Here is a 15,964-nt window from a genome sequence, read left to right on the forward strand (position 1 = left end):
TGCTCCTTTCTTATCTGTGCCCGATAACCTTAGCGTCTGCAGCAAATGAAATGTATTCTTTAGAAGGAGACATTTCACCTCTTTGGTCCTGAAGGACAGTACATAGAGTTACACTATAAGTCACACAAAGATGAGTTGCATCCAGAGCCCAAAGTGGGCAATCACAAAGATTCCCCAAGTAAACACCAACAAATGCCTATCAAAAATAATGGTAAAATCCATTTTACAAATATTTAGTGGGTAATTGACATTGATTAACTTGCATAGGACCATTATATCTCGCACCAATTAAAAACAGACCAACAGAAACCATATTTTCAGCTGTAAGAAAGGTGTTTTTGAAAATTCCGGTTTCTTGGAAACCAGAATTTTGACGATGCAAAATTCACGTCTATTTAATCTCATTCTGCCCTGAAGACGACACCCACATTCAAACATGCGCACGTAACAGAATGCATCTCCTACCTGCACCAGATTCCAACCCTCCAAAGACTCTGCAATGATGGAGGTCACAGATGGACAGACACCGCCGAAGATCATCAGGTGTTTGGGATAGTAGCATATGGCATCAAAGAAGGCCCTCAGCCCCTTGGCGTTGTCACACTGCAAATACAAAGACAGGTGGTGAAGGTGGAGGACAGAGTGCGGCTGAGGAGAAAGCATCAGAAAGAAGACAAGAAAATAACCAACATTTTAATTAGCTCTCCAGAGAGGAGGGAACAGGAAAGGTGGACAGCAGTACTGCAGTACTGTACACCCTGCTCTTTTAAACGGCTCATTACCACGTATGATGGCACTTTTCCATTATGCAGTCGTAGCACCACTCGGTTTGGTACCAGGCATGTCGCAAACAAACAAACCAGTGACGAGCTGTATAGAATTATTAGAATCAAAGATTAGTTCAGTACTTCCTGCATGACCGGAGCACGGACTCGGTCCGACACAGTCACTGGACTAAAATACGGCGGATGTGATTCGGCTCCTCTCTAAATGTTGGAGATTAACGCATGTTTTCAGGATTTTTAAGTCTTTTTAACTGATCTACCGATGTCACATTTAAGTATCGGCTCAGGTACTAAAAAAAGCACCATGTACCAGGTACTATCTCTAATGGAAAAGCAAACAAGAAATGAGAACTGTAAGTGCCGTTAGTACTTTAAGAATGACGTTTTTTTAGTAAGAGCTGAGGCCTGAGTTGCATCAGTGTTCGCTGTTGTCAGCTTTTATGGTGGAAATTAAATAAAAGGCATGTTTACAAATATCCTTCTGACCATGGCTTGTCAAAAAAGCACACAAGAAGCAAAATGGGCCAATTTACAAAATAATTATGTTTCATTTTGAGCGTTAAAATAGCAGCAAAAGTGAAAGGGAAGGGCTACAAGACAGAAGTGATAACTGCTATGATGACGAAGAAGAAGAAGAAGAAGCAACTTAATCTGCTCTAATCTGAACCCATTTTTGGCCATATGTGCTGCATTTAATACTCCATTAACTTACTGGTCTTTTAATTTCCTTTTTGTGGCCACTGTAGGTATTGTGTTAAAGCCATAATTTAAGTATTGTTAAAACACTAATAGGAAAGTATGGATGCATTCAAGGCGAACATGTAGCACAAGTGAAGAACCTGAACCTGTTAAAGGAGACCTTGTGCTTTTCTGCAAAAAAGTCAATAAATCAGTGATTATCAACCATACAAGAAAAGGCACTGTGCTCACAAGACCATTTATACTTTGACATACTGTGATGGATGCACAGCAAAAGCCGCATGCTCACTCGTGTCAGATTCCAGTAATGTATACTATTTATGAAAAACGATGTGACATTTAAATAACATTTAACTTGTTATACTAGAAGCATTGCGGCACGTGCTCATATAATTGCAGCCTTGTGTGTGTGTGTGTGTATACATGTCGTTTAAAACCATCATGTAAAACTATGTAACTCACTAGCTGCAGGCCCCCGCTCTAATCCAGTGCTGCAGAATGCAGCCATCTCACGTTACCATAGCAACCAGAGGAAAAGAGTGTGTGAAAAGGAAAGGGAGAAAAGAGACGAGGGAAGCTTAGAGTGGTGTAGGTGCCCATTGATTTATATACATACATGTGCTGGCTGACTAACACTTCAAAATCACAATGAAATCAATTGTATCGGCATAGCCCAAAATCACAATTTTGCCTCAGTGGGATTCACAATACGGACATAAAGCAACATCCTGTGTCCTGAAAGAACCTTGTTCTGGGAAAGGAACACAAAAACAGGAAAACAGGAAAAAAAAAAAAAAAACTTTTAATTTCCCCAATTAGTTTCCTGTTATTGACACTCATTTCACGGGGTATTTCTCAGTGACTGAATGGCAGGTGGTGTGTGTGTGCGCGTAAACTTGTATCTCTTACCTAATTTTGAGGAGCTGCTTAAGTTTAGGGCTAAAATTGTAATTGTGGTAACAAAAAAGTAAGGGTTAAACATTAACTGGGTATGGTTAGGGTTAGTTAAGTTCAGGTGTCTGCAACCTTTAGTATGAAAAGAGACATTTTTGTCCCCTCTCCACCCAGATAACATTAATCTGGAGCCGCAAAAACCCATTTGACCCATAAAATTAAGATAATAGCACATATAAAGTTTGTTTATCGTATATAATGTGTGTAAAAGAAAGAGTGTGTGTGTCGCGTGTAAAACGATGTCACCGAAGCTTCATGCAGCCGTGCAGTGATGACTCCGCCCACTACTTTGTAGTGGAAAACAAACCAAAGCGGTGCCGTGGAGAGGCGAGGTGAGGCTAGCTGGGACCATAGGTGGAAAAGGGGCTTAAAAAAACTGCTACCATTTCATTGCTGTTTATACCCAGTGAAGAAAAAAAAACCTACTTTGAAATAAATCTCAGAATAATGTAGACCTAGTCCTTCCATTGTTTGTGGAAAATGTAAGGACATTCAAAGTAACCCACTTTGAAATAAAGCAATATTTTATGTAGTTCATGATGAAGTATGTGGATCCAAAGATGGACAAGGACATCAAATGGCTTCTCCCATATTTCAAACACAATTTTCAACGGGTTGTGGTTGGTATCTGACATAGACATGACATAGTTGGATGTGACGCACAAAATGTTCACTTTTATTCATCATCTTGATGTGTGTTTACTTTTGCAGAGCTACAAGCCGAGCCCACCGCAGAGGGGCTGACGAGCCACATGTGGCTCTAGAGCCGCAGGTTGCACACCACATTTTTTGTCCAAAATGTGTGTAAGTCAGTGCAGTGTCCTAAAAAGATTAGCGGAGCAAACCTGTGTGTGAGTGTGAGTGAGCGTGTGTGTTTCCACCTTCTGACACAGTCCATCTCATCTGGAGAGTTATTTGACCTTGTTAGCCATCAGCTGGCGACTGGATGAGATTTCCAACTGAACAACAGCCAGCCCTGCACAGCGCCCACTGAAAGGACGAAAATTAAATGTGGTTGGTAACTTCTTCTTTTTCTTTTTCTTTTTCTCTTAAAGAGTATGGAAGGTGTCATGCCGGGAGTGGGGGGTAACAAGTTCACATCTACTGTTTCACGTTTTTTGAGAGACAAGGGAACTTTAGCCGCATCCTTCTGCATCATGCTCAATCCTGACAAGGACGATTCAATCACGCGCCACAATTTAAACAATCAGACTATTAAACTAAAACACACACATACATTTATGCCTGTAACAATGTATGCTTTAATGCCAGTCAAAAAATAGAGACTAGATTATGGATATGCCTCAGGTGAAATGAGTGTGAGAAGATGTGATTAGACACAGTGGGGATTCCTTATCCTGGCCACACAGCTGAATAAAACAGCAGGCTATTAAAGAAAATATCCAATTTGCATACTCTTATCATTCATGTGTCTCCAGCTGGCCATAAGAGGGCTGGTAGGACTGTGACTCTAGAAATGGTTACTATGCAACAGAAAAGAAAAACTGTGGGCAAGTCAACTTGTCAATGCGAGTACAATAGAGCTTTGTGAAAATGGCAGGCTTAAGTCGACTTATGAACAATGTAGTGTAGGTTGTTTTTTTTGTTTGTTTGTTTGTGTTTTTAAAAAGAAGAAGAAAAAAATGACAACAACCTTACGTTATTAAGAAAAGAAAACTGCTGCTGCAACATTTGAAAGCTGATGACAGATGGTTCACACGTTTATTTTAAGCCAAGTCAGAATTCATTGTGGCAACACGGGCTAAATCAGTCTTTAAGACATGTTTCCATTATGATTTATGAAAAATTATTTTATGGGTTGTTTGGTCTCTATAAACTTTAAAACTTTTCATTCATGTTTAATAAATAATAATTGTATGATAATTAAAATAGTTTCATATTCTTCTATTCACAGGCTTATCAGTTCTTGGAGTTGCTGTCAAACTTTTTTTCTGGAGGATGGAACACAGCAAGAGAAAGAGAGCAAAGCAGATTCATGCAAACAAACATGCCATTTTCCTCAGCTTCTACATTCATCCTCCCTTGCTTGGTTTATCCTCTCTTACTTATACCAGGCACACAATCTGTTGTGTCTTCTCCTACAGCCTTGACTGGTGTGTTGTCATGCCAACAGTGTGACTATCCACACTCCGTGTGCTAGATGAAGGAGGAGGCCGCAGCAGGACCAATGTAGCAATGGCTATATTTAGCCTCTCATTAGGTAGCACAACCACTCAGACATTAATCAATACTTATTCAGCAATGGAGACGCTGAAAAGCTTAATGCTACATAGACAAAGTAGAATAGGCGGGGGAAGAGTGAGCGAGCGAGAGCGAGGCGGGGACACAAAGAGTAAAAAGACATGGCGATAGTGAAAGTGATGGTGGGATGAAAGGGGGGAGAAACAAGCTGTTAAAAAGAAGGAAGCGACGAAATGAAGAGTGAAGAGGTATTAGGCTGACCTTAACTGCACACTAATAAAGCCAAGTCATCCAGTATCCTAAACCCGCCCTCTATTATCACCCCACAATAGAGTACTTCATGACCATGAGATTGATTCTGCTGCTCTCTATGGTGCTCAGCATGCAGCGAGATTTGTCTACAGTCCATCAATTATGAAATATGTGCATTTTTGATCGTTCAGATCTCTCAATCACGCCGTTGGTATTTCGTCCACTCCACGTTTACCTGTCTCTTTTTTCTTTCCTACTCCTTTTCAACAGTACAGACACGTTGGTGTATTTTTTCAAGGATTATCAAGCAGTCACACTGAGAGGTTCGCGTACAGAGCTCACATCTCTCACACTTGTCCAGACACAAAAAAAAAATGTTTTAAACAAGGTTTATTCAGAGGAAATAATGCCTAGAACAAACAAGTTCTGAAGAAAACGGTTACTCTGAGGGGAGGTGCAGCAGCACTTAACTACCAATTCAAGCAGTGAGAAATACTACAACACTTTATTTCCCTCTTCTGCAGTCTGAAATCTAATTCCTGGCATTTGGAGGCCATTTGGTGCAGATCGATGGAGTTAACGCCCGTGGTAATCTGTTTGACCGCCTTGGGAAGCGGCCAGGGTAAGTGTGTGTGTGTGTGTGTGTGTGTGTGTGTGGGCTGATGGAGCTGGTGGCAGAGGAACCTGGAGATGCAAACTCCAAGATGACATATTACCCTGTCTGAAGATTAGTATGCATGAAAGGAAAAAAATAAAAAAAAATCATCACGTTACCGAAGCATGATTGGCTGTCCGAACACTCTGGAATTCCTTTGAATAAGTCACTGCATTTGGTGAAATACACTGAGTTTGCACCACTATCCTAACCATTTAGAAGATATTACTGATGGAACAGCTGGCCAAGGAGGAGTTCATTTCAAATGCTTCTCAATCCATTGCCTGCATTCCATTTCCTTCTCTGACCTTTACACAAAGCAATAGAGATTCATCCTTATTGATTTATCATTACTTGATGCCATTAGCCTGCTGTTATTCTGCTACAGATGAATCGCACTCAATTAGACTAAATCTGAGGCAACAGTTGCCTGGGATCTCTCTTTCTTTTCTTTTTTTTGTTTTTTTTACAGTTCCACATATAATAACTTCCGTATATTTTTACTCAACATCCTATGGCATATCTAAAAACAGCTAGCTTATCTTTAAAGGTCAGCACACACCAAGCAGCCTGTCGTTTTTCGAAAAATAAGAAGCACACAATGATACAAACGTACACATTCACAAGTCTTCATAAAAGTTTAAGACAGTTTCCTAAAAGTTTGACAGCTTAAGTAAAAGTTTTTCATCAGAAAAGCCCTCACTGTGCATAATGCAGTGCAACACACTACCCAAGGACAAGGTGACATACAGTGTATTGTAAGTAATTCTTTAAGATAAATTTGATCCTGTTCTACACGAGATCAGTATAACACAGCCTTGTCATGCACCACCACCACTTCAGGCAGAATGACCCTATAGTGTGTGCGTGTGTGTGTGTGTGTGTGTGTGTGTGAGTGCGTCTGGTGTGATATTGTGACAAGAACAAGGGATGATAAGAGCAGCAGGCTGTAGCTAACCATGATGAAATGCCTTGTTAGCGCGGCACACAGAGGCAGCTGCACCTGTCCCTCGTCTAATAGCAAATTACTGCACCCAAATCAGCAACCTGAGGCCCAGCACTGCACACGCACGCTCACACGTGTCAATGTGTGTATGAGAGAGTGAGCGAGAGAGAGGGAGAGAGAGAGAGAGAGAGAGAGAGAGAGAGAGTGAGAGATAACAGAGAAGCAGGGAGAGGAGAGCCCGATCTGATGTCATAAGCAATCGGTGTTTAGTCACGACGGGGCCAACAGTACATGTGATTACTGACGACAAAAATGCAAGAATCACCACACAATCTGTCTTTACAGGTTAAGGAGGGGTGTGAAACGCATTGTCGTGAAAAAGATTTCACCTCCTTCCACCTCCATAGAGGAACAGTTAAAGGATTTGCTTCACTTGTGTCTTACTTTCAGTCTTTAGTCAGTTGATTACCCATGTAACTAACGATAGACATAAAACGTACATTTACCAAGTGTGATAATGCAGACTCCCGCATGTACACAGACAGTACATTTACTTTTTATTTATTTATTGGCTGTGTACATTTGACTCCATCTCCGTAGGTGGCGCTGTATCTTTATAAACTAGTGCGAAATTGAATCAGTTTCCTATAGACCGTTATGTCACGGAAAACCACAGCACGGATCGCAAACATACGCAGATTCTGTGTGTTTCGTACTTGCTGTACATGAGTCCAAAAGGGGGTCTTCTCCATAGCTTTTGCTGTAGTACTGCAGTTTATAGTTCGTCTCCTTACTTCCGGGTAAAAGGCAGAGGAGGAAACTTTGGTGCATGCACAGAACGCCAAGCCCAACTCCAGTCTGACTAAGCATATGACATGAAGGAGAAACGGGACTATGAATTGCATTATCCGGGTATGTTAGTCTAACAAAGATTAGTTCGATTCGGACTAACATTCGAATTATTGTCTTAGTCCAATTAAATCAGACTTTTAAAATGCATGTAAACTGACTTATACAGAATTATTAGTGAGGAGACACATAATCCATTCCCTAGCACCGTACCCTTATTGTAACCATAACAATACCTAACCCTCAGCTGACACACACAGAGTAAAGTGCATCCTTCTGTTTCAAACTACAGTTTCAGTAGCTTGAGCATAAATATCTGAATGCTATTGATATACATTTTGCTTAAAAAAAAATGTTTTGTAGTTTGATGCCGCAAACTTTCTCTGTGACAAATGTTGCAGCAGCAGTGCAGTTGCTGCTACTTTCTAAAACAAAATCTGCCTCCTGCATGCACTCCTCAAAATGAGGTTAAAAAATGTGCACCAGGCTGATGAAACATAACATGAAACACTACAGATACAGCTGCAACGATTATTCAGTCACTTGATTATTAATTGATGACTAAATGCTTCTTAAATGTGAATATTTTTTTCTGGTTTCATTGCTCCATTTGACAAAGAAATTTCACATTTTACATTTTATGGACCAAACAAAAACGTGATTAATGGATTATGAAAATAACTGTTAGTTGCAGCTCTACCTACAGAGTTGCCAGGGTTCGGCCGATAGATCAGAGCTAAGGGAGATTACCTGCCTCCCCATGTGCAAGCCCAAATAATCTTCTCAACTCTGTCATGGCTGTCAATACCAACTACTCTCAGAAGAGGAGAAGACAGGGTTTTAGTGTATGAATCAGTTGGTGGCAGTTTGTTAAGTTTTACTTTTTCAGTGTAGAGGAAATGGAACAGAATTATCTTTGATTATCCTAACAGTATATCAATAACAATTTGATTAAGAGGGCACCCTTGAGTTGTCTGAGCTCATTCATCTGTCAATTAAGGTCGGCGCGCCACACAGCTAACTAAACCTCTCACACGTCAGTGGCAGCCTCACATCACTTGCTATTGTCCTTATACACAGAGACACAGAAGCTGGAGCTATTTGTTCCCCATCAGCGAGCCTTTTGTGAGGTCCACTGGGGTGTAACATATCACCCAAATAGCCTTTTCTTTCTCTTTTAAAATGACCACAAAGACAAGAATGAAAGGTAATTTACAGACTTAAGGAACAAAAAGCAACAGCCGAGGTTTTAGGTGAGATATTTTGAAAACAGATACGAGACGGAGTGAAAGGGAGGAAGAGGAGGTGAAGATGAAGCTTGACTTGTGTATGCGGCGAGCATCAAGACTCTCTGTCGTAACATTTAGACAGCGGGCCCGGGAGTATCCGAACAGAGTACACATTTATTGAGTGTGAGTAGATGAAATAAAATTGAGAGCAGCAAGGAGTGATGGAGTTGTTTTTCCTCATTCTGTTCTCTGTTCTTTCGCAAAAACCCTCTGCTCGCAATACAGAGGGGAAGAAAAAAAGCTGAGGAACCCAACACTTATCTTGGGAGAGACTAGCATTTAAAATCCACTGCGACAGACTGACGAGGCAGCTCTCCACTGTTTGCTCTCCATCTCCTCCTGTCTCCCTTCACCCCCCTGCATTCTGTCTCCTGTTATTACACTTGCCTGGTGGCTCAGATGGCCACCAGGCTAACCATGATGGCACGCTGGAAGCCTCTTTGGTGGTGTCAAGTCTCTCATGCTCATGCTTATTTTCAAATGCATGCACACTATGAAAAATGATCATCCTTAATTTGGCGTGTGTGCCAAATCACGATCATAAACAAATACACGGACATTAAAAACATGCATCGGCTCACTCGCCAATCTGAGATAAGCTCAAATTGGCCGGGTGCTATGAATACTGCAGCAAACACGTTGCACGTTTATTAGCAATCTGTGCTGTGCAGGAAGCAGATGCTGTGTTAAGCCTATTACAGGTTGTTGTGTTTTTGACAAGGCTTGACAACAGCTGGGACATGTTGCGGTAACCAGTGAGGGGGACAAACCAAAATGTAATCCCACGGAAACATTCCAATGGGTCCCACACAAGGGAGGAGAGGAACAATCAACATACTATATTGAGTCGAGCAAAAATAGTATGTTCACTTCATTATTCAGTCTGCCTAGACCAACAATACCAATACTGCATCAATTATTTTCAGCTGAAAATTTGCAATAAACAGTCAAATGAAAACTTGACCTATTTGAATTTCAAAATGTAAGATGTGGGCAGCTGGGGCGGCATTAGCTCACTTGGTAGAGCTGCCGTCCCATGTTGATGCTATAGTCCTCACTGCAGGCGACCCCGGTTCAAATCCCGCACCGGATGGTTTTTTCCTGCATGTCATTCCCCCTCTCTCTGCCTCCCCATTTCCTGTCTCTCTGCACTTGACTATCGATTAAAGGCATTAAAAGCCCAAAAAAATACTTTAAAAAAAAGATGTGGGCAGCTTCTGTGGGGGCGAAATGTGTTAAGCAATTGGCAGTTTCATCCACATTAAAAATAGCCCAGTGTATTCTTCTGTTGCTCGATTCCAACGTACGTCTACGGCGTCATGCCAAGGGCATTAATTGCTCATGACGGGAGGAAAGCAATTTCCATACCTGTGCAACAGAATCTGAACACACGCGTTCATTAAATATTGTGTAGGTTTTAATAAAAGGTCTCAGCTGCCATCGACGTGCCTGCAGCTGGTGTATCTGCTAACTAGTAAATGATAAAGACCAGCTAAGAGGGGATAGTGGAAAGTAGGAGAAGAGAGGGAGTGAGCCCATTATCAAGTTAATTGTTTCTTGGCCCTGAAGGTCTACCAAGCTCTCCTTTATACTAGATAAATTCCAAAGGAAGAAAGAGGTGGAGGGTAGAAAATGAGTCCAGCTTTGGGATGAAAGTCACTTTGGTGATAGATAGATAAGGTTGTTGTACGGAGAAGAGAAAGACAGAAACATGTCTGCAGGTCTGTTAGCAATTCTTCTTGATTGGTAGAATCATAACTTCTGCTGCTACAAAAAAAATGCATCTCAGTTCATTTTGACTCAAGGTGCTTTTCATATCATTTTTTTGGTTCAGTTTCATCACTGACAGCATGTCCTCCAAATGAACTCACAATGAAAAAGTGTTACCCTTCAAGATACTTGTTATGTTTGAGCTTTTCTGACTGAAGGCGCCTAAAAAAAACCGGAATAATAAGGGATCACGTGAATTTTTATGTCAATCGGCGTATTAAATGATTAATGGAAAACTGAGAAAGTTTCAACCCGATCCCTCACTTCCCACTCTGACAGCCATCCCTCGCCTTTGAAAACTTTTCAAGCATAAATAAATACTGTATACAAGTTCTGGTGGATAGTGCTGACCACTGCTTCCTGTGAATTCACATTAACAAGTCAGAGCCTGCACTTTTTTATAACCCATTTACAGGCTGTTTACTTCATATAATGCCGCCTGCAACAGTGGAGCCCATCAATCATATTCAAGTTAGGAGCAAATTTTATATTACATTGTGTAAACAGACATGGCCGTGACCATGATGGTCTGCCTCAGTTGGCCAATAGGAATGATGACTTTGCAGGAGCTTGGTGTGTGTGTGTGTGTGTGTGTGTGTGTGTGTGTGTATCCAGTCTATGAGTGCATTCCCTTCTTAATCGACCCCTACTTCGTTCGTTTGTAGAGGGGTGAATGTGCAACCAAACTCTGATGTGCATCATAGAGGCGAACTCTGGTCCGCCTAAAAATGTAGGCCTCGGATGCAGGAAGCGGACTACAACGCAGGGCATTGTGGGTAAACACAAGTGTGTGTGGAACGATAGCTGGGAGAAATGGCTCGTGGTCAGACGCGCAGTGAGAACGAGGTAAAAGCTCTGACAGAAATATGGTCAGATGAAAATATATCACAAGTTTTTTGGCGGGTTAGCGTTATTCAAAAGGTTCGGTTCGTTTCACTAGTGCAGTATGAAAGCAAGCTCGGACTGGCTGAATGTTACAGCCCCCAATTGAGTCCCTAATCGTACTAGGTGTGAAAACTCAAACATATCTCATTGTTGATATTAAACACATATATTAATCAGGGATAATAAGTCTTCTGATATTTGTGGTGACAGTGTTTTCATATAAGATCCAACTTTTCAAAAAGTATTCAACCCAGATTTGACAAAACTCTTCCAGAGGTAGTAAGAACATGCCAAGCAAACTTTTACAGTAAAGATGAATTGTCTGAAAGTTAAAGGACGGAAAGAGTCACGGCCAAATTCCTATTCTGTTTTGCTGCGACATACCTGTCAGTCACTCTGGCATGTTGTTTTCATTAATCTCTCCCATGTAACACATAATGGAGGTTTATTTTAGATATAGCTTGACATTGTCATCGGGAAAGGCACTTTACCCACCGCAATCATCACACAAGTCACGTCCGAGTGCGTGTTCAAGTGACATTGCCGTCTCCTTTCTACGCGATGCGGTGAAGTCCTCTGATTGGATATCTAATATGGTCATTTAAAAGAGTGGGAAAAGGCAGATATTGCTATTGACATTTAGTCTTGAGAGGACAAACACTGACAGATTACTCATCCTTCTCCAAATTAAGAGACCGTCTATTGACAACTTTGTGACAAGGCAGTAGTCGAGTGAAGGAGAGAGTCTTGGAAAATAGACCACTGCAGAGAAAGCAGCATGATGTGTGTGTGTGTGTGTGTGTGTGTGTGTGTGTGTGTGTGTGTGTGTGTGTGTGTGTGTGTGTGTTTAAAGGATAGAGCACAGTTCAAGCTGTCCCTCTCTGCAGCCTGGAGATTTTTCTGTCCACACACATCACTCTTGTTACAGCACAACACTGCACTCCCAGTAATCCTTGGCCAGTCTCTGTTTGGATTAAGGACCCTACTTTCATTCTCACAACCACTCTACCTTTCTGCCCGCCAACTACTTCTTTCCCCGCTTTATTATGAACATTGTTATTTCTCCCCCTGTCATTCTTTCATCCTCGCTCTCTCTGTCTCGCAGTTACTTCCTGCTTCTCTCTGTCACACCTTTCTCTTTCTCCCTCTATCCAACATTTCACTTCCAACCTCTCATTCAACTCTCTCTCTCTTCTCGGATCTCTCAGCTTCAGGAGGTTTAAAGTTATAAAGGGTCATGACTGCGTAAGTGTTGCATCATTAACTCATTTCTGGATGTTATGATTTTTTTTGGCTCAATCCAATTAATTTCTTAGTTTATCATCCATCACCATTTTTTTATTTTTATTTTTGAATGCTTTTAAAGAGTGGGCTGTCATAACATGTCAAGCAAAATGTGCTTATCAATTATTAAAATGAGCTGGAAAATGATTAAATAATCAGTGACAGGACAGCACAGGAGGATTCAGATTAGCGGTTGAAGGTAAATGGATGTTGACGTCTGCGTGAAAGCAGATTGAGTGTTACTATGATTTATTCTGAACAAAAGCAGCCCCGATGCCCAAGTGGGCATGAGCTGGTTACCGGTTTATATCTTACCCTCCCATGCCTATGTACAGCAATATACTATTAATTCAATTCAATTCAATTTAATTTAATTTAATTTAATTTAATTTAATTTAATTTAATTTAATTTAATTTAGTTATTTTGAACCACATTAATGGCCCACAATAAATTGGACACAGTAAACTGACTGTAGCTGTGAAAGTGAATGGTTGTTTGCAACTGTTGTGAATTTCTCAGTATAGCGGTGTTTAGATATCGTGTAACCTAGTGACATTCCCACATTGGGCACAGGAAGTGATTTGTTTTTTATAGACCAAGGCAACAGCAACATTGTGCTAGTAAAGCAGAACAAACAGGTTGGAGTTGTACTGAAAACACAAAGAAGCTTCAGAGTTGAACTTTACTGCTCAAAAAACCTGCAGTTTGACGGGATGAACACATCTCGTCCCCACTGCGCTGGTAGTGTATACACACAAACGCAGTCAGGATAGATAGTATAGTATTGACAGAGCCTGTTTTTTAGATGAAGGATGCAAAATTCAGATAACATTACTTCATTTCTGCTCACAAAGACTAAACAGAGCAGCTCCACATTTGAGTGGGAAGTCCAAGACCACTAGCACACACACACACACACACACACACACACTCTCAATGTCACACGTGCAAGTGCACACTAACGCTATGCGCCCTGGGATTCATCAATGAGTGAATATTTAACTAGGCTGGGGGCCATGCCAACAGTGTCCACACAAACAATCATCAATCACCACACACATACACATAACATCCAACCAGGTGGTCGACTCTTGTCTCACAATAGCTCATTTCCAGGTCAAATCAACAGCCTCAGTTGAGAACATTGACTGTGGGTGCTTGTCGTTGCTAATGAATCGCTCATTGACTGTCTGCACTGAGGTGAGTGGAAAGACCTCGGAGCAATAAGAAAGAGTCTCTCTGCCCCCTCGCCGGCTTTTTTTCTCTCACCATACAGAGTGATGGCAAAGCAGGAATGAGGACTATACCATCTCGTTTTGAGAAGCTGATGTACAACGCTGTGTTACCATAGTTACGGATAAAAAGAGAGATTGTTGGGGGTGATTGAGAGAGGAGGGAGTGTGTGTGTGTGTGTGAGGGGAGGGTCTCGACTGCAAAGGAAAATTAAAAGATTTGTGTACAAGGCCATGTCACAAAGAAAATTGAATTTATCTCTTAGATGGGGACTGAGGGGGAAGCAGTTGTTAGCACACTGCCTGTGTGGATGTGTGTGTGTGTGTGTGTGTGTGTGTGAACAGCTTTCCACATGCCACCTCAGTGGATTGTGGCCAGCTGTGTAGCAGGGTGTGAGAAAGCTCTTTATCACAGATTCTTTTAAAGAAAACAGACAGAAACTGTATGATAATGAAGCCCATGGAGATAGATGCATGATTTTTGTCAGTCCCCACAACTTTAAAGGCTTTTTTGCAGGTATACGGCACTTTTCTACTATACAAGGCTTGACTTTACTCTTTTTTCTTTATTTGCTTTTCCATTAGGAATAGTACTTGGTAGCTGGTACTTTTTTAGTACCTGCTCTGGCAAGGTTCCAAGCAAGCTGAGCTGACACTAAAATGTGCCGTCGACAGAGAGTGTCGTCACTGGAAGAGCGCGACATCCGACAAAAGAATCAAACCGAAAACCTAATCTTTTTAGTTAATTGATTCTAATGATACAGTTCACCAAAAACAATTGCTTTGCTCATCACTAGTTTGTGTCGCATATATAAACCCCACCCACCTTGAGGAACTACAATAATAATGGAAAACAACGATACCAAAGTGAGTAGAGTAGACCCGAGTCGTGCTCAAACTGTATCATGGAAATGTACCATAGGTGTTGGATTTAGATTCAAGGTCAGAATTAGGTTAGTTTATGAGTTGGGTTTTGACATAATTAATAGGTACAGTTAACTACCTCATTGGTAAGTTTGTGCCACTAAGGTAAACCTTAACAGAGGCTTTCAAACACCAAAATCAAGGCGGAGAACCGACAAGTCCAGTGTGTCGTAAAGGGTTGGGGAAATTCCTGAATAATACTTTAATTATAGCAATTTTATTAAATCAGTTTTAAACAAAACATTATGTAACAGTAAAATGCTTTAGCTGTAGTTGGCCCAGTCTGCTTGCAGTCAAAAGACAGGTCCAACTTTCTGCTCTGATAATTGGCATAAACATTGACCTTGTCAGGACCAGTAGTCCTCATGGAGACCAAAGCCTGGTCCTAATGAGGTTAAACCTGTAACTGGTTAAGTTTAGGGCTAAGATTTGAATTGTGGTTGGGTTAAAGTTATTGTTAGACATTGACTGGTTATAATAAAAAGTTAGGAATAACACTTTGTTAATGCAGTGTTCTAAGAAGATCAGCTGTGCAAACCTGTGTGTGTAGTTTATCCTATGTTTGAAAATCTCTCATTTGCTTCCGTTTGTGTGTGTGTGTGAACATACACAGGAGCACATTTCACATACATCCGTCTGACACACACATATACATACAGAGAGTGAGAGGAAGATTTGCGGCATGACAAGTCATCTGAATTCCACGGCTCTCTAAGTAGGTCATGCAGCCTTTTTAGAGTTCCACTCCTCCCCACGCTGCATCAAAAATGCATAAATCCCTGCACATTCTCTTAGCAAGCAGCTTCGCATGTCGGCAAAAAGCACATCTTTAGCGATTCTAATCCCATCAAAGGTCGTTCTGCTAGTACGTAAACACAACATGGGATAGAAAGGCCTGTCTGGCAGTCATAGTCGCAAGTGTTCCTCAATTTAGAAATATTCTTAAAGTTATAAGGCAGCGGGGAGTGCGGTACATATGACACAAATGACTTATTTCCTCTAATTTTGGGTCAAATAAATACAAACTGAACATTTTGGCTCCTAGCAGCAGAGCTTCGGGCCGGTTGGCAATTGCATCGCTGAAGAAACACCACTTTGTCAAATGAGTCCAGCAGAGAAGGTACAAAGTGAACACAGCTGATAAGCTCTGGCACTGCTCCTAACAACAGAAGAGCAATCAAGACACTGTGAAAATGTGACCTTTACAAAGGTGTGTTGCAGCCAACGACGGTCCAGC

General features: G+C 41.2%; 1 protein-coding gene across 3 annotated transcripts in view; it reads right to left on the minus strand.

Annotated features, from left to right (window-relative positions):
- gabbr2 (gamma-aminobutyric acid (GABA) B receptor, 2) overlaps positions 1-15,964 on the minus strand; it is a 158,240-nt gene that overhangs the window by 105,622 nt on the left and 36,654 nt on the right. For all 3 annotated transcript variants that reach the window (XM_044018461.1, XM_044018460.1, XM_044018459.1), the window contains exon 2: positions 466-603. In XM_044018461.1, the coding sequence (XP_043874396.1) occupies positions 466-540 (75 nt within the window). In that variant the 5' untranslated portion in view covers positions 541-603. The remainder of the gene's footprint in view (positions 1-465; positions 604-15,964) is intronic.

This window comes from Solea senegalensis, unplaced genomic scaffold (genome assembly GCF_019176455.1).
Source record: "Solea senegalensis isolate Sse05_10M unplaced genomic scaffold, IFAPA_SoseM_1 scf7180000017240, whole genome shotgun sequence".
Taxonomy (NCBI): domain Eukaryota; kingdom Metazoa; phylum Chordata; class Actinopteri; order Pleuronectiformes; family Soleidae; genus Solea; species Solea senegalensis.